This window comes from Sinocyclocheilus grahami, unplaced genomic scaffold, assembly GCF_001515645.1.
Source record: "Sinocyclocheilus grahami isolate Dianchi unplaced genomic scaffold, SAMN03320097.WGS_v1.1 scaffold1019.1, whole genome shotgun sequence".
Taxonomy (NCBI): domain Eukaryota; kingdom Metazoa; phylum Chordata; class Actinopteri; order Cypriniformes; family Cyprinidae; genus Sinocyclocheilus; species Sinocyclocheilus grahami.
Genome location: NW_015506198.1, coordinates 88,678 through 108,288, shown reverse-complemented (window position 1 = coordinate 108,288; position 19,611 = coordinate 88,678). Strand labels below are relative to the sequence as shown.

Sequence of the window (19,611 nt, the reverse complement as noted above, 5' to 3'; positions counted from 1 at the left end):
ACGAATGGACGAGCTCGGCACATGCACAGTACCACCTACTTGACTCGATCAGTCTCAACATTCACCTTGTGCCTGCACTGTTGTACGCAGACCATCCGGGTACAGCCCGATTTTTGTGACTGCGCGGACATCCTCGTATACTTCTGATGACAAAAATTGCATCACGAGGACAGTGTGCGGATGGCCTAAGTATACTTTGGGCTTGGGTGTGAAACTCTGCTCCTGGAGGACCACTGTCCTGTACAACACACCTGCCCAGAAGTTTCTAGTGATCCAAAAGGCGTTGATTAACTTGTTCAGATGTGTTTAATTTGGGTTGGAGCTATACTCTGCTGAAATGTAGCCCTCCAGAAGCAGGATTGTACAGCTCTGACCTAGTGAGTCGACTTGCTGTATACTGCAATTCTAGAGCAAGTCAGTGGTGTTAAACCCTGCTCATAAAAGGCCATCTTCCTGCAGAGTCTAGCTGTGAACCTAATTAAACTCACCTGAACCATCTAATAAAGTCTTCAGGATTACTAGGGAGTTCTGGACAGGTGTGCTGGAGCAGGTTGGAACTAAACTGCAGGATGGAGACCCTACAGGAGTGAGATTTGACATTAACGGACAAATAAACAGCATCTTAAGCCTGACCTTGTAACTGATTTAAGATGGTATTTATAGCCAACAACATCAGTAACAGTTACATGTGTCATGCAAATAGTGCTTTGCACATCAGACTGATGCAACACTCACATTTTTGACAGTTGCATGTCAAAGGCAGTTAGGTTTTGAGACACATCTGGTGTGTAATGTTGCTTCTTGCAGAGCTGTACCATGCTCTTGTAATAAAAAAAAAACTACATGACATATAGCATAAAATTTATCACATGAAAAAGATGCATTATTGTCACTGTACGTCACCAGTAAGCTTGTGTTTCCTAGGTGTCTGAACTATGTTTATTTGGGTTGATTTACAGTATGTTGTGTTTTCTACAAAAGCTCTTTAGCTGGTTGTCTACGTCCAGTGTCCGTCCATTACATGGTTAAATGTAAAACTTTTAATAATATGCTACTTGCTTTCTCCACAGAAGAAAGTAAGTTAAACATGGTGAATAAGATTCATTTTGGGTGAACAATTCATTTAATTATATAAGAAAACTGATTTCAAGAGTTTGAACTTGGTTCAAAATAACTAGGAAAATATGGGCATTTGCACTTTAACGGGCATTACTGACAATCTCAAAATGATCTGAAAGTATTTGAAAGTCTTTTATTTGATATCCCAGATAACGTTCGTCAAGGATTACGTGAGATTTGTAAAGGTTTCATTTTGTGAAAGCAATATGTTGCTGCTAAAAAACACTCAATAAAGGGCTACTTATTTAAAATTAAATGTTTACTTTCATTTGTTTTGCATCTATGAAGAATTGGGAAAGGGACTAGTGTAACACATATGCAAACAAAGGAATGTTCCTTTGGTCGAAGTAGTGCAGTGAATAGTAACATTATCCATGCAGGAAGGTTAAGGCTCTGTGGCAAGCATCCAGATGGCAGCTAGGACTCTTGCTTGTTCACACCAATGAGCTTAATGACACTTATGGATTTTTTCCTCCTAAATAAATCCTTAGTAAGATGACCAGACGTCCCCGTTTTCCCCTGTTTTCCCCAGTTTTAGGTGTCCTGTCCCCGACTGGAGTTGTCCTCAGAAATGTCTCCGTTTTAACAGCGCGTTGAAAACAACGATTACTTTCACCATAAAGAACTTGCATGAGAGCAGAGCGCTATTATCATCAATTATCAAAAGAGACGACGTTATTGGTTTCAAGGGAGCCACATACTAACTATACATGTTAAAACAAAGTAATACTGTTTGTGTGCACTTTATAACAAGGCATGATAAGGTTGTGGGATTGTTTTGCACACAGTATTAAACACTCCTGAAACTTCTGCCATCACAACTCCGAATATGATTAATATAAAAAATAACAAACTAAACAATTACACTTGCACAATTACGTTTGCAGAAAGCACATACTTTGTGGTCACAATGAGCCTGAAATGCAAAATAATAAGCCTGATTAGGGATAGTAAAGATCCATTTCCAAAAACATAAACATAAAATAACGTTTGATCGTTTGAAAAGTTGTAATTACTTTATACTCACAGTTTGTGAAAATGTTAAATACAGTCAGAAAATGTTAAAAAATATTTGTTAAATACAGTTTTACTTATCATATGTTCTCATATGTGTTGTTTTATTTTTAATGTGTTTTTGTAAAGTCATTTTGTTATAATCCTATTTTGATTTGTTTACTATTTGCAATAGTTACTTATTCAGTTTTCATAGTGTGATTTTTGGTGAATTGTAGGCCTATCAATGAACTAGGGTAAGTCTGATCCTTAAACGTCATTGTAATTATTAATTATGATATTAAGTTATGGAAACCAAAACAATTAAAAAACAAAAACATATACAAATACATTGTCCCCGATTTTTAATTTGTAGATGATCACAAGTGAGATTTCAATGATATTTTGACCACTCGACTAGTTTTCATTTCAGAAATCTGGTCACTTTATAGTAAGAACCATCAACATCTGAACCGAAGAACATCTTGAGCCAGACGTGCAATCACCCTCATGATTACCATAATCATCATTTATTTCAATTGTTAGTATATAAATCACTACTGTACAAACAAACGGATCATGAAATGGCAAAGATGAAATCAGTTACTCAGTGAGATGGATGGTAAATATGTGGTTGTTGTTGCAGCTGAGTCATTTGAGGCTCTTGTCCTCTACACCCCTGCTGAAACCCCCCCAAAACATACAGCTAAAACCAGCCTAAGCTGGTTGGCTGGTCTTAGCTAGTTTAAGATGCAAGTAGCTGGTCTCCCAGCCTAGCTCGGCTGGTCAAGCTGGTTTTAGCTGGTTGTTCCAGCAGGTCTCTCAGCCTGACCAGCTAAGGAAGTGGCCAAAACCCCTCTAAAACCAGCCTGCTAAACCAGCTATGACCAGGCTGGATGACCAGCTAAAACCAGCCAACCAGCTTAGGCTGGTTTTAGTTTTTTTTTTCCAGCAGGTACGTGAGTGTGCCATCAGCTGAACGCACAAAAATTAATTTTGCTTGCATGGGTAGGAAAAAAACAAACAATCCGTTTATATATTAAAAAGTAACTTGCTGACATGCCAGTGCTGGCTCATTAAAGATTAGTGCAATTAGTAAGAGGCTGTATCTAATATAAAGCTAATCAATTCCCTGTCTTGTGGTTTCCACCGTGACGACATGTGAAATTGCTTCCCAGCACAATTTTATCTGTAAATGAACAGAGGACACGGCCTGAAACACAACTTAGTGTGTGTTGTGGATGTAGCTGTCAATCACTGTTCTGTGGTCATAATCTAGTGAGTTATGAATGAACTCAGATGGATGATAATCTGCTGCTGCCCTCTGTTGGTCAATGTCTGTTTTTCTGCACTTCATTTACACTCAGAATGGAGTACTTATATATATATATATACTACTTTAATACAAGTATTTATATGTAAAACGACATACAGTATGGAACGATAATTTGCTACATTGTTTTGTTCGAGTGATCATCTCAGGAATTAATATGAATACATTTGTAATCAAAAATGTCAACTTTTGGTAATGTAGCCAAATAATGAGTCAGGAAAGAGATGAAATTGATATTTTCAGCTGATTTCCTCAGGTCCATTCATAACACTGGAAAAGCAAAGCGGAGCACATGTGGGAAATAATGTTGTGTATATAGAGTTATAATTTTATTACATCTTGTAGGTCATCCTGCTATTCTATTCATATACAAAAATTAACTAAGCACAGCTTTCATATAGCAAAAATGGTATAGTATGCTATACTGAAGTTATATTAGACAAGCAATAATAATAATAAAATAATAGCAGTTAAGTAACATTTTAATTCAGAAAGGTATTGGTTTATTTAAACATGTCACAAAGATTATGATTCTTGATATTGTTAAAAGCATGTGTATCAGTAACCCTAAAAAAAATGCTAACATAAATATTTTTGTTTATTACATTTGAAAGAAAGACACGATCACAGTCTTTTAGATTTTGTTTTAATAAATAAATTCAAAATTGCAATATTGAGAAAACCAGAAAAAGGCACTTAGAAAAGAGCTAGTAGATTGGGTGTTGTGGCAGGCCATCTGTTTATCATCCTTCAGCTTGATATTTATTATTGTGTCAAGCATTCCTGTAGATTTAAATGACTGAACCTGCTGATTACGTTCCAGTAAAATAATTAAAAATAAAGGGTTGTTGTACCTATGAGCATATCAACATTTGAACACAAAACTACTCTAATTCTTCATTTTCTCCAGATTATTGTCTTATCAACAAAGAGCTTTATCTTTGACAAATACGCAACTGTTCAAATATTACACTTCCTTTTTTTTTCTTTTTTTTAATAAAATATACTAGCTGAAAACATATTTGAAATCTGCAGGTATCGATAATTGTGCTCATTTCTAATGAGCGGTTTAAGAACATTTGGCTAAAAACTACAGGATATCACCTGAATACACTGATAGTCATCAGGAGCCAAGTAATAATTCAACAAATAATCCTTCATAACATATAAACTACACAGATATTTTCAGCTGAACACAAGACAAGTGCCATAATGGTTTTCTAAGAGCAACAATACGATTTTTGGATGCATTCGACAGTAAACAAATATGCATAGATTATTAGCATATCAAACCAAACTTACATTAGCGCAAAAAATAAATTGCATATACACTGGTCAGATAATTTTTTATGCCAACATATGACTGACGAAGAAGTCTGAATGCAGAAAGAACATGATAGAATATAAACAAAAATTCATATGATGATTTTAAATTACATTTGATGAGTTTTTGCAATTTTTGGGTGGGATTCAAGGATCCCTTTGCACCGTATCTTAAAGTGAAACACTTGATGCAAAGGCACACATGTCTGTTCTGTTTGAAAAGAGAGAATGTGTGAATGTACACAGGGTTTAAAGAAGAACAACTGATGTAAATAAAAAGATTATACAAACTGTACACATTTGCAAGGGATGAGAAGCAGCCAGTCCGTCATAAAATACTACTACAAAGCTACAATACTGTTCTAAAAGAATGACATACAATGAGAAAATAAACAATTTCAAGGAAAACTGAGGATATCTGCAAACCTATCCCTTCCCAAACATTCACGTGTGTGATACCCACGTCCATTATTTGCCTTCATATTTGGGGTTGATCACAGTTGTGACGGCACTCTTGTAGATGGGGTTCTCTCCCTGTGAAACACACAAATCTGATTTTTTAAAATAAGAAACAAATATACAGCACAATTCAACTTCAACGTGTCATCTAAATGCATTTACACCCCAAGAAAGTGCAATAAACCTTGAATTAAAAAAGGTAGAAATAAAAAAACTACACATGCAGCTATATCACTCATATATAAGATATACACTCATATATAATACAGAAAAATTAATTAAGTCAAACACTCATTAAGGTGCTCATGCTGTAGTCAATCAGTGATTTATACCTTAAACACTTCACTTCATAAATATATCATTTGATGCGTCAAGGATGTAAAAATAAAATCAGGTACAGAAACAGACACAGACACAGACACAGACTCACACTGACACTGACACTGACTCACACTCACACTCACACTGACACAGACTCACACTGACACTGACTCACACTGACACTGACACAGACTCCACACACTGACACTAACACTGACTCACACTGACACTGACACATACTCACACTGACACAGACACAGACACAGACTCACACTCACACTGACACAGACACAGACAGACTCACACTCACACTGACACAGACACAGACTCACACTGACACTGACACAGACTCACACTGACACTGTCTGTGTCAGTGTGAGCCTGTGTCAGTGTCAGTGTCAGTGTCAGTGTCAGTGTCAGTGTCAGTGTCAGTGTCAGTGTCAGTGTCAGTGTCAGTGTCAGTGTCAGTGTCAGTGTCAGTGTCAGTGTCAGTGTCAGTGTCAGTGTCAGTGTCAGTGTCAGTGTCAGTGTCAGTGTCAGTGTCAGTGTCAGTGTCAGTGTCAGTGTCAGTGTCAGTGTCAGTGTCAGTGTCAGTGTCAGTGTCAGTGTCAGTGTCAGTGTCAGTGTCAGTGTCAGTGTCAGTGTCAGTGTCAGTGTCAGTGTCAGTGTCAGTGTCAGTGTGAGTCAGTGTTAGTGTCAGTGTGAGTATGTGTCAGTGTCACAGACTCACACTCACACTGACACTGACACTGACACTGACACAGACTCACACTGACACTGACACTGACTCACACTCACACAGACACAGAGACCAACTCACACTGACACTGACACAGACACAGACACAGACACACACAGACACACACTCACAGACTCACACTCACACTGACACAGACACTCACACAGACCGACACAGACTCACACTCACACAGACACAGACTCACACAGACACACACACACACACGCACACACACACACACTCAGAGAAAAAAGCCATGCAGAAAGAGGAGAGGTATACAAACTTATAGAGCCACAGCTTTACGTCCATAGTTTGGGTTCTTGAATTTATTAATAGGGCTCTTGTAAATTGGATTCTCTGTCTGAGAGTGGACAGGGACAGACAACAGATCAACCACAGATGAAGCAACAGAAGAGCTGAAATCATGGGCAACAAATGGAGAAAAAGGATGGAGATCATAGAGAGATAGAAAGAAGATTTCATGAGCATGAAGGGAAAAAAAGGAGGCAAAGCATGCATTTGAAGTATAAATGAAGACGCAAAAAAACAAACAAACAAACAAAAAAACTTGTATAAAACAAGGTTAAACCCATGGAGTCTTTTATCCCATCAGTTGCCACTAAAACATTGTATTTAAGTCTAATTTCACGTTGATTAGCTTGCTAATTCTGAAATTAACAATTTTGTGAATCTTAGAAATTAGAATAAATAACATTTAAGTAAATCACACTGGTTATAAAGACTTTTTTGATAAAGTTGCACTTTCTGCTCTAAACACATCCTACTTAGGTTTCATGTACCTGTTACACAGCTGAATAAGTAGCTTGTTACAGCCTTACAATACTGTCACACCACATTTCCTGTGAATCAGCAGATTTTGACCTGTGCTTGTTTAAGAATGCCCTTGTGAAAAAGAAATATATATATACTAAATACTAAATGAATATACTAAACTGAATGTAACATTTTTTTAGACACTTAATTGCAAATGTTATTTGCAATTATGAAAATGTATTATAGTTTAAATGTATATTAAACGCAATTAGCTGAACTTAAGAGTACATCTTTATATGTAATTTCATAATTATTTCTACTGTCTTTGAAATATGGTTAACGTGCACAAACATTAATGGTAAACTAAAATACTTTAATGTCATTTCTATTGAAGCATGTATGTCATGTATTTAAATATATGTGTAATTACTCAGTCGTAATTTGCTACAATTAATATAAATTAACTTTAAATGTAATGTTGAATAACACTACAGTTAAAATTATAATCAAGCACTTCACATGCTCTAGTCTAGTCAACACAATCAAAATAAGTGTACTTCTTTAAAATCAAGCCTATTTCTTCAAAGCATGATAAGATTATTAAAACAATGATTTAAAATGTGCATTATTTGGCATTATTACTAAGTGCACTTTTAAAAAGTGAACTTAAGTGTGTTAAACATTCTTGAAAGTGTCTCTATCTGGCCTTTTATTTCATTAAAATTATATTATCTGCAAGTACAGAATTAAAAAAATATACTTTTGAGAGCCGAAGTACACTTCAAGTGCACATTGAGTACAATTCAGCACACTTCTTTTTCACAAGGGTGATGCATGTGGTCAGAAAGTGAGCCAGCAGAGGGCAGCAGAGCATCATCCTGACCGGCCACAGCTGCCCGCAACACCCCGAAAAACCAGGCCCTGAAAATCCAGAAGCCTTTCCTTTAGTTCCACAGCTGGCCTAAAATCCAGACGGCTCTCCTAAAACGGAGCGCTCATAATGACGAAAACGACACTTCTGATGAAACAATCTTGGAATTTTGGAAAGACTAAAAACAAAAGCTTAAAGTTTTAAAGCACAAACGTTTCTTGATCCTGTTTTAAAAGCGTTTTTTCTCGGGCATACCGTGTCCCACTTGGCGTTCATCTTCTCCTTCTCAAACTTGGCGAACTCGCGGCGGTCGTGAATGATCATGAGCAGCTTCCAGATCAGGAGCAGAGCTAGACCAATCAGAACGATGCCTGTGACCACGCCCGCTACGATGGGAATGATGTCAGGACCCGCCGGACACTCTGCCAAACCAAGCACACATTAAAGCATACAAACACTCATGCTACTGAAGGAACATGTATTTAAACCATGGCTCTTCTTTGTTTTAATTCGAAGCCTCACCTAAAGCATCCACCACATGCACCTCCTTCTCCGTGTTGTTGACGGCGTAGGTGTAGTAGAACCAGCAGTCGTTGGCGTCTCTCTCCTTGCAGTGCATGAGGGGGAAGGCCTGCACCGGCTGAGGGAGTTTATCTCTGTCCTTCACCTTGATGAGGTTGAAGTAGCTACAGTCTCTCTCACAAGTGTCTTTCTTCTCTCCTGTGCCAAACGCCCGGCACTGCACACACTCCCTGAGCCAGGAAGAGACGGTAACATGTTTAGTCAGTGTGCATTGTGAAACCTACTTAGGATGTTTTTTTGTTTTTACACACAGAAAAAAGGCAAAGATATATAAATGGTAATAATGCATTGCTTACAAATTCTGCAAAGAAACAGGGCTGAAATAAAAATATAAAAAAACATTTTAAAATATTCAAAAAAATGGCCAAAACATCACTATATAGCCCTAATATAGATGTTGAAATAAATTAATATGCACTGCCAGTCAAAAGTTTGGAAAAGAAGTCTCTTCTGCTCACCGAGGCTGCATTTATTTGATCAAAAATACAGTAAAAGCAGTAATATTGTGAAATATTATTACAATTTAAAATAACTGTTTTCTATATGAATATATTATACAATGTAATTTATTGCTGTGATTCCTGTGATGAAAAGTATCAATTTCCTTTTTTCTTTCTGTCTACTAAAATAACTGTTTTCAACATTGATAATAATCAGAAATGTTTCTCGAGCAGCAGATCAGCATATTAAACTGATTTCTGAAGATCATGTGACACTGAAGACTGGAGGACAGAGCTAGACCAATCAGAACGATGCCTGTGACCACGCCCGCTACGATGGGAATGATGTCAGGACCCGCCGGACACTCTGCCAAACCAAGCACACATTAAAGCATACAAACACTCATGCTACTGAAGGAACATGTATTTAAACCATGGCTCTTCTTTGTTTTAATTCGAAGCCTCACCTAAAGCATCCACCACATGCACCTCCTTCTCCGTGTTGTTGACGGCGTAGGTGTAGTAGAACCAGCAGTCGTTGGCGTCTCTCTCCTTGCAGTGCATGAGGGGGAAGGCCTGCACCGGCTGAGGGAGTTTATCTCTGTCCTTCACCTTGATGAGGTTAAAGTAGCTACAGTCTCTCTCACACGTGTCTTTCTTCTCTCCTGTGCCAAACGCCCGGCACTGCACACACTCCCTGAGCCAGGAAGAGACGGTAACATGTTTAGTCAGTGTGCATTGTGAAACCTACTTAGGATGTTTTTTTGTTTTTACACACAGAAAAAAGGCAAAGATATATAAATGGTAATAATGCATTGCTTACAAATTCTGCAAAGAAACAGGGCTGAAATAAAAATATAAAAAAACATTTTAAAATATTCAAAAAAATGGCCAAAACATCACTATATAGCCCTAATATAGATGTTGAAATAAATTAATATGCACTGCCAGTCAAAAGTTTGGAAAAGAAGTCTCTTCTGCTCACCGAGGCTGCATTTATTTGATCAAAAATACAGTAAAAGCAGTAATATTGTGAAATATTATTACAATTTAAAATAACTGTTTTCTATATGAATATATTATACAATGTAATTTATTGCTGTGATTCCTGTGATGAAAAGTATCAATTTCCTTTTCTTTCTTTCTGTCTACTAAAATAACTGTTTTCAACATTGATAATAATCAGAAATGTTTTTCGAGCAGCAGATCAGCATATTATACTGATTTCTGAAGATCATGTGACACTGAAGACTGGAGGAATGATGCTGAAAATACAGCTGCGCATCACAGAAATACATTACAGTTTAACACAGATTAACATGGAAAGCAGTTAAATTAAATTGTAAAATTATTTCACAATATTACAGTTTTTACTGTATTTTTGATCAAATAAATGAAGCCTTGGTGAGCAGAAGAGACTTCTTTCAACAACATTCAAAAAAAGAAAAAAAAGTTATTATTCCTAAATTTTGACTAGTAGTGTATATTAATATATTTTTTCATTTGAAAAAATCGTAATTATTCCAAACTTTGACAAGTAGTGTCACGCTTTTATCTATCTATCTATCTATCTATCTATCTATCTATCTATCTATCTATCTATCCATCCATCCGTCCGTCCGTCCGTCCATCCATTCATCAAACAGATACATTTTTATTTAAATCAAACAATATTTAAGTGTCAAATATAACCCTAATCATAAATGAAATATGAAACGGTATTTTTAATTAGTTTTTTTTTTTTGCATTGGGACATTATATTAATTGTATTTGACAATAACAATACATTGTATTGTCTTAAATGCATGCACTAAATACATTTTTGACGTTTTCTTACTTTCTTATAATTCCTTAGAATTTTTAAAAATATATTTTCAATGTAAATATATATTGTCCAACATATATATATATATAAAAACATTTTGCAAAATGTATTTTAAGATTGGGAATGTATTTTCTTATCCCTTGAAGTACATTTTCTAATATAGAAAATATAGATATTTTGGCATTTAAAGGTTTAAACAAAAATATATATGAATATTAAATTTGAAAAAAATAAATTCTTAAGCTATGCACACCATACATTTACATTTATGCATTCAGCAGATGCTTTTATCCGAAGCGACTTACAGTGCATTCAGGCTATACATTTTTTACCAGCATTTGTGTGCCCTGGGAATTGAACCCATGACCTTTTGCACTGCTAACGCAAGGCTCTACCACTGAGCCACAGGAACCACATTTAGCAGTGTACTCAGTGTAGTTTAATATGTCATATATTGTGTACACAGATGTGTGCATGTTTTCCACTGACTTGTGCTCAGTACAGACTCCGGGGCAGGTGGGGCAGATCTCACAGGTGGGCCCCTGGAACTTGGGGTCGGTGCACCTGCAGGTCCCGCACTCACAGTTCCCTCTGCCGTTACAGATCTGCTTGTTGGAGGCTAAGCAGGTGGAGGTGTCGAGAGAGCAGTCGCACGCGCTTCCCGTGTAGTTAGCGTCACAGATACACACCCTGCACTCACAGCGGCCGTGTCCTGCAGGAAAAACATCACATTAACAACCTTCATCTGCTGATTATAAACCGTCTGCTGTCTTCCTCTATTAATGGCCTGTTGAGTGATGCATTGGTAACATGCATGGTCTAAAACTGTTCCAGTACCTCCGCAGAGTTTATTATTGGAGCGGTCGCAGTTGAAGTTGTCACACTCGCAGAATTTGCCGCTGTAGCGCTCTTCAGGATTGTCTCTTTTCTTGCATTCGCAGGTGCCACACACGCACTCGCCGTTATTGCTGCAGATGTCCGTGCCGTTGTCCTTGCGGCAGTTTTTGTCCAGGTCCTCGGTGGACACCTCGTCTTTTCGACATTCACACTGCCTGCCCACACGTCCCTTATTGCACCTGAGAGGACACAGCTCACATTTACTCACATATAAACTCTCTCCCTTACATGTTTATGAAGAAAAGGGGTTTTCAAGTTTAACACAGATTTTTTTCTTCTTCTCTGCATTAGAATGTGTCCTGTTTATGACTATCATACATTTGTACCATGATTTGCAGAAGACAACCACGAAAACTGTCATTCAGTGTAACAATAGTTCACATACCAATAGTTATTTTGACAAAGATTATTTACATTAAATATTCAGCATTATATTTAACCCTAAAATCAATAAAAACAATTCTAAATAAAGTAAAAAACTATTTTTGTTTTGCATTGTCACATTGTTTTCATTGACATTATATTGTCTTTAATGTATGCTGATTTAGATAAATCATTGCATTCTAGATTTTTTTTACAGTATTACAGTAAATTTTGGTATTATAATATTGTATATGATTTTGATGTTTATATAAAAAAATGAATATATTTTCTTTCGCTTTGCTTTTTTTTATATCAATACGGAACAATTTGTAAGTAATTTAACCAGCACTATATATGTATATCAGGGCTCAATTGATTACACATTTTAATCTAGTTAATTACACAATGTGGCGATTAATCTAGTTAATTGCATATTAAATTGTTCTAGTTAAATTACATCTAGTTAATCGGCACATTAAATTGGGCTGAGAAAGATCATACCCAGGAAAGATCATTTAAAGCCATTATTGTGTTAGAAAAGCATGAAATAGATACCTTTTTTCATTTTTGGGTGAACTATCCCTTTAATAATAATAAAATAAAAACCATTCATTCATTCAAACGGTTGATTCATTCAGGAATGAAGTAAATGGCTCTCGTTATGAAAGGGCCATTGAATCGATGGTTCACCCGATTCGTTCAAAACGCAGTTTCATTCAGACATTGTGTGTTGCTCAGAGACGCACAATAGTTCTGCTGTGGCTTTATAGATACTATTTGCATTGGCAAAACTGAGCAAAAACAGACAATATTGTGCCTAGAATAACACAATATTAAGGTCTCATTTATTGAATTGTTTTATAAAATCACATTTGCACTCGTGCCGATATTGCTTAACTATGGTGGCCGTGAAGTGCAAAGCAAATCGCAAATCACTATTTTTAGCAATATGCTATTTACACTAAGTGCAAATACCTAGTTACACTGTTAAAATAGCAGGGTTTCTACTATCAAGTATACTATTTGTTGCAAGTAGCGGCAATTATCTGCACTTCAGTATTGTAGTACATTATAAAACAGTATGCAATAATAACGTATTGAGTGTAAATGATAATTTTAATTATTAAATGGATGCCACCTTATTGGTACAATAAAGCCCTCCCTACACCTACCCTAACCCTACCCGATACTTTATTTTCAACTTTTTGATTATTTCCTTAATTTTTATTGAAAATAAATGCCTTTACGATGTGATACGAGATTTGAAAAGGGAGAAAAAAAAGTTCGGCAAAAGATGGGATCGAACCCGGGTCGATCTCGTCAAAAAGGCAAGGACAAGCGCTTATCCATCTGCATCACTGGAGCTGATGGTTTGCAGCCACTTTTAACTAAATGTAAATAGACACTCCGTATTTTTTGATTGACAGATGTCTCGTCCAGTCAGCGGTGAGTAATGCCAAACCAATGGCGCTGTCTCAAACTATACCTACCTCTTCCGGTTTGTCTGATTTGTCGTTGTGTTTTCTTACTTGTCATAATGTTTTCTGAATTGTTGTTGTGCTTTCTGAATTGTTATTTTGTTTTTTAGACTTGCATTTGCGTTTGTAATTTGTTATTTTGTTTTCAGAATTGTGATTTGCTTTGCACTTCTCTGCCACCGTACTTAACTATATCATATGATATAAATATGAGACAAAAACTCATACAGGGGCATCAAAGGACTGCGAATCAAAGTATCGCTCTCGCGGTCCTTTGATGTCAAACACTGATTGATCTGCGCAGCGCTGCTTCAAGTTGAACACACCTTATTGAAATGTAAGATGACGTATGTAAGGGGCAGGGCAGGTGCGTTAACTGCATTCATTTTAACATGTTATTTAACAATTAAACAAAGACATGCATTTATATAAGCAAACGCAGGACTGTTATGTGAGGACAGTCTCACCTGCAGGCTCCACACTCAAACGTGCCGTTGCCGTTATGACACATGTCACTGTTCTTGATGCCGTGCTTGTGACATTCACACTCGCAGATGAAGTTGAGCAAGATCTCCACCTCCTCAGTGAAGCCCAGGGGCTTGATCTTAATGCTTTCAGGTTTGCCTTGTTTGGGGCAGCCTTGAGCCGTGATATTAATGTTGAATGATACCTGGGAATGCATTGGAAATAGAAAACAACAGGCTTGCGGTTTCTGCTGTGGATGACGCGACGGATGATGCATATTGCTTTGTGTCTATGTGGCCTCACCTCGTCTCCGATGGAGATGTTAGAGCACTTTCTTCCGTTCTCTCCCTCATTCACCACTCCGTTCTTACAGCGCGACTGATAGGTGATGGTCACTCCTTCAGGAAGCTTACTGTTCTCAAGGATCACCTCTGAAGAAAGAGACTGAGAGAAAACAGAAATCAGCCCAGTTCCTTTAAAGACGGCAGATATTTCTAAAGAAACTTAATCGGCTCACATTGTAGGCATCAACAATAAGATTGATAACATTGCTGGAGTTTGCTGAAAGCGTCCCGACTGCAGACTTTGGGATCAGGTTTTGAAGTTCCTGTGGAAAGAGAGAAAAATCATAGGATTCATGGATCTTCAGCACAGGGACGCAGGGTGTTTGCTTTACAACAGTCCTCTTAAACTGCAGGCAGGAACTGTAAATTATGACCTTGGCGTTCGGATCATTCCAAGCTGGGAAACTATTTGTGGCTTTCCAAATACAGAGAAGCTGGATTCAAACTGTGCAGATGCCTGAGAGTTTTAGTCTCGCAGTGGTGAAATATTTGATATGGAATTTCATATTACAGTTCATCCATTTGTAACACACGGTCTCCAGCTATGGCTCTTTCAATGCAAGTCTATGGGATTTTGTTGCCTGTTTTATCACTCAGCAGGTGAATATTATAAGTCTGATCACTTAGAAAAGTAATAGCATATCTCTCCTCAACAGGCCACATCCCATACAGCAAAAAAAAGTTTTAAATATATGCTAAATATACACACAGTGAAGCTCAATTAAATATATTTTTGAAACTGAAACCTTCATATACCAAAATATATTTTAAGATATATTTCAGGTGCAAGAAAATACATTTCCAGTTTGACAGAAGCCTACATTTAGGCAAAAGGCAAATATGGATGGAATAGCCTACTAGAGGTCAAAATGGATTTATAATGATTTAACAACGTTTCATTTTTAAATGTTGTAATATTGTATTTTTGGAACATTGCAAAGTCTGTTCCTTGTTGATTTTTATTTAAATGTGTTATATGTTCACGCGCGTTACAGACATCATATCAAGTTTATCATCAAATGTGGCCAAATATACTCATATATATACATATAATATATTGGCAGAAAATATATTTACATAAATATATTATGAAACATATTTTAGCAAACGTAGATTATTTGGCCATGTTTTGTATATTTTGAAATATATATAAAAATATATTTTTTGCCATATGGGATGAATTGAGGAATCATTCATAAAGCAACAACATGTTATGTGCTTACATTTAATACTTAGCGTTTGTGATTTGTTTAAATCCAGCAAGCACTATAAAGTTTCCTAAGTTTTGACTAGTGTGGAAAAAGACTACAGGCCAGGTGGAAACTTTTACAAATCAAAAGCTGGCTTCAATCCGGGGAAGTGCAAGAAACTACCGGCTCTAGACAGAGAAAAATATAAGTTTTCCTACTTTGTAAACAGGCTGAAACTCCTCTGTAACTGCAAAGATGGTCTGGATGTTGTTTTCACTCAGTTTCTGAACCAGGTGGGCGATGGATGGGTAATCCTAGTCAGGAAAGGAAATGAAAAGCTCTGTTGAATCTGTCAAACATCCAATAGTCTGCTCTGAAAATCATCTGGAGATGTCTTATACGCACGTAATAATGGCTCATGGTGTACACGTTGTTTTCCAAGTGGCATTTCCCATCATTGGGAAGCACGATTCCACCTAGTTTGCCATCGCCGGCAAAATGGAAACCTGCGTCTGTTGAGAACACCAACAAACGAGTGACGTTTCTCCAGCCGATGTGATCCTGAGAGAGAAGAGAAAAAAACAACAGGAAGAGACAAAGAGTGAGCTGAAAGTACAAAAACAGATTGAGGACACAAATGGCCATATTACTGTAGCATTTCCATTTTTCCACTTATAAATATAGTCTGAAAATAACCAAATAAGAACATGGGTCTTATTTACATAAAATGTAGAAAATCAAATGCAGTTTTTAAAATACCTTTGTATAATTATGACAGAGAGATGTAAAACATTTGAAAAATGATTTTGGCCAAGCTCAGGCACATAAATACGGAAGCACGTTTCCACCACGGGATAACAAAATAAACAAGTTAATTGCGAGTTTATATCTTAAAATTCTGGCTTTTTCTCAGAATTGTGACTTTATTTCTCGCAATTGGGAGTTTATATCTCAAAATGTTTTTTTCACTTTTTTTTCTGTTTTGTGATTTGTGAGATATAAATGCACAATTGCACGTTTTTAAGTCGAAATTGCGAGATGCCGAGTCGCAGTTCTAAGAAAATAAGTCAGAATTGCGAGATGTTAACTCAGAACTGTGTTTATAAATTGAAATTTTGAGATATAAACTCAAAATTCAGAGAACAAAGCCAGAATTGTGAGATGTTAGCTCGCAATTACAAGTGTCTAAGTTTCAACTGCGAGATATAAACTCACAATTCTGAGAAGAAAAGTCCAAACTGTGAGAAATAAACTAGCAATCGCAAGAAAGTATGAATTGTGAGATAAGAAGCCATTACTGAAATCACTTTTTTTTTTTTCATGGTGGAAACAAGCTTCCATAAATGTAAGCATTTGTAAAACAAAATCTTTGAAATTGAAGATCAAAAATGTCCACCCTGTTAATTATATATATATATATATATAGGCCTAATTTTTTTTGTTTTAATTTTGTTTTATTGACATTAAGAAAATATCATAAAAAAATGCTTGGACAAAATAATAACAGAGTGGATTACTTTGGCCTGAACTTGATTTTTGATAGAAAATAATAAGTAAAACATTACTTAAGAAAGTTAAATACTCTGCATGATTTAAAAATCATATTGTTCAGCATTTTATGGCAAGAGGCACCACAAATGTGACCCTGCAGCACAGAAGCAGTGTTAAGTCGCTGGGGGATATTTGTAGCAATAGCCAACAATACATTGTATGGGTCACAATTATACATTTCTCTTTTATGCCAAAAATCATTAGGATATTAAGTAAAGATCATGTTCCATGAAGATATTTTGTAAATCTCCTACCGTAAATATATCAAAACTTAATGTTTGATTAGTAATATGCATTGCTAAGAACTTCATTTGAACAACTTTAAAGATGATTTTCTCAATATTTAGATTTTTTGCACCCTCAGATTCCAGATTTTCAAATATTGTCCGATCCTAACAAACCATACATCAATGGAAAGCTTATTTATTCAGCTTTATGATGTATAAATCTCAATTTCTAAACATTTACCCTTATGACTGGTTTTGTGCTCCAGGGTCACATTTCAGGAATGACCCGCACATATTCTCAGTGCACAGTCAATAATCAGTAATGTTGTTTTTCACTCACTCCACAGACTGCCACTTGCATGATGGCATCAAACCCCCCCTCAGGTGAGTCCAGGTTGCCAGATATCTGCTGTTGTCCCACCAGACTGTTGAACTGCTGCCCGTTGCTGGTGAGTTTCAGCACGTTCTTGTAGCTGAAGGGGCTGGTGCAGTTTTGGTCCCCTGTGCAGGGGTTCAGGAGCTTGGCTGGAGTCGTGCTGATATACGGCATCACCGTCTTCTCCACGAAAGAGCCGAAACCTATCCGAAGGTAAGCAAAGCAGCATCTTAGCTTTAATGAACGCCTCTCAGTTCAAGCGGCAGCACGATCATCTCTTCCTCTTTACTACTAGTTTTAATGTGAAATAAACATGAATGAACATCTCACGCCTCATGTAATCGCTCAATCAGTGTTTCAACCGCGGAAAGATGCCAATAAAACAGGTTTTAAATAAAACGTCACTTTGCATTTCATTTAGAAATTTTATAATTTAGAGGTTAGTTTAAAAACTGCATTATGTGCAATTTGCAATGTTTGCATACATTTTTTTTAAAGTTGCTTGTTCTATTTAAAAAAATAAATAGTAATTCAATTTAAGTTTGGGCTCTGTTGTTAACTGTAACCTTATAGTAGGCCTAATGTAAAAGGGCTCACTATAGTTTAGAGCATAAGCCGAGGTAGATTTTTATCCCTAAAAAAATGTAATTATAACTGTATTATGTAAAATGTATTATGTTTAGTTTTCCCCCCTGCTGTACCAAAACTGTACCGAACCGAACCGTCGTGTGTGTATATATATATATAGAAAGACATTTTTATGGAAAGCTGTATTGAAAATGAACATGCAGTTTGACACATGACATTTGTAATTTGAGATGCATATATTTAAAAGTAAATAATTTTAACACATTACCATTCATACATTTTATATAAAATGTATCCTTGACAGATATGATAAACTTATTAAACATATATGCTTCACATATATTACAATGCTATTACATGTTTAAAACAAGTATATAACGGAGACAATGTTTCACGCAAAACTACAGGAGGGTTTTGTTTTGATTTTATTAGACTCTCACCTATTCTGAAATCTGAGGTGATCTTGGACATTTCCTTCATCAGACTAGTCCCTAGGTTCTTGACGTTCTCCAAGTCATCCTTCATGGAGTAGGACAGGTCCATCAGGTAGTACAGGTCTATGGGATAGTCCTCTGCCCTCTTGAACCTCAGTATGATATTCTGAGGTTCCCCTACAGGAACAATTCATTCACAAAAAAATAAAAAAATAAAGCATTAATATTCCTTTAGTTACTTGCACAGATCAATAAAAACCAACAAGGATTTCAGATTGTGAGTCGGCACCAGCTCTGAGGTTGAGGCTGAGTTTCTGAGGCTGGATCTGTGTAATGTCCTCGGGTCGGAGTTTCTCTGCTCCTTTCTTGCGGTTGGTCACGGCTTTGTTCTTGAGGATCCTTTGGCTCCCGTGAGGGTTCTCGATCTTGTCGCAGCCTCTCTTTCTGAGCGACTCCAGCTCATCACAGCGTGCTGACGTCGGCTCGCCCTGCTTCAGAAACTCCTGATGGGGAGTAAATATAAGAGCGTATGTGAATTAAGCATGTCAGATTCTTTGAAGATGTCGATGAAACAGTGAATCCATTGTAAAAAAGGATAATACAAATTCTAATAATTTACAACCTTATCTTTAAGTTGTATTTCTTTTAAATTATTAATTGATTGCTACTATTGTCATGTTTCTTGTTTCCCTCAACGTCTGTTTGTGGTGTTTCACATTGGTTTCTTTTTTTTTCATGAGTCAATATTACTGTAATATTGCGAAATATTATTATAATTTAAAATAACTGTGTTCTATGTGAATCTGTGTTAAACTGTAATGTATTTCTGTGATGCGCAGCTGTATTTTCAGCATCATTCCTCCAGTCTTCAGTGTCACATGATCTTCAGAAATCAGTATAATATGCTGATCTGCTGCTC

At 36.5% G+C, this 19,611-nt stretch overlaps 1 protein-coding gene across 1 annotated transcript in view; it reads right to left on the bottom strand.

Annotated features, from left to right (window-relative positions):
• Window positions 1–4,077: 4,077 nt before the first annotated feature.
• itgb1a (integrin, beta 1a) overlaps window positions 4,078–19,611 on the bottom strand; it is a 35,091-nt gene continuing 19,557 nt past the window's right edge. Inside the window, exons 6-16 of the mRNA XM_016250953.1 lie at window positions 17,635–17,873; window positions 15,922–16,077; window positions 15,735–15,830; window positions 14,500–14,589; window positions 14,286–14,426; window positions 13,985–14,187; window positions 11,617–11,855; window positions 11,269–11,491; window positions 9,422–9,651; window positions 8,188–8,354; window positions 4,078–5,302 (exon numbers count right to left, since the gene is read on the bottom strand). Of these exons, the coding sequence (XP_016106439.1) occupies window positions 5,237–5,302; window positions 8,188–8,354; window positions 9,422–9,651; window positions 11,269–11,491; window positions 11,617–11,855; window positions 13,985–14,187; window positions 14,286–14,426; window positions 14,500–14,589; window positions 15,735–15,830; window positions 15,922–16,077; window positions 17,635–17,873 (1,850 nt within the window). The 3' untranslated portion in view covers window positions 4,078–5,236. The remainder of the gene's footprint in view (window positions 5,303–8,187; window positions 8,355–9,421; window positions 9,652–11,268; window positions 11,492–11,616; window positions 11,856–13,984; window positions 14,188–14,285; window positions 14,427–14,499; window positions 14,590–15,734; window positions 15,831–15,921; window positions 16,078–17,634; window positions 17,874–19,611) is intronic.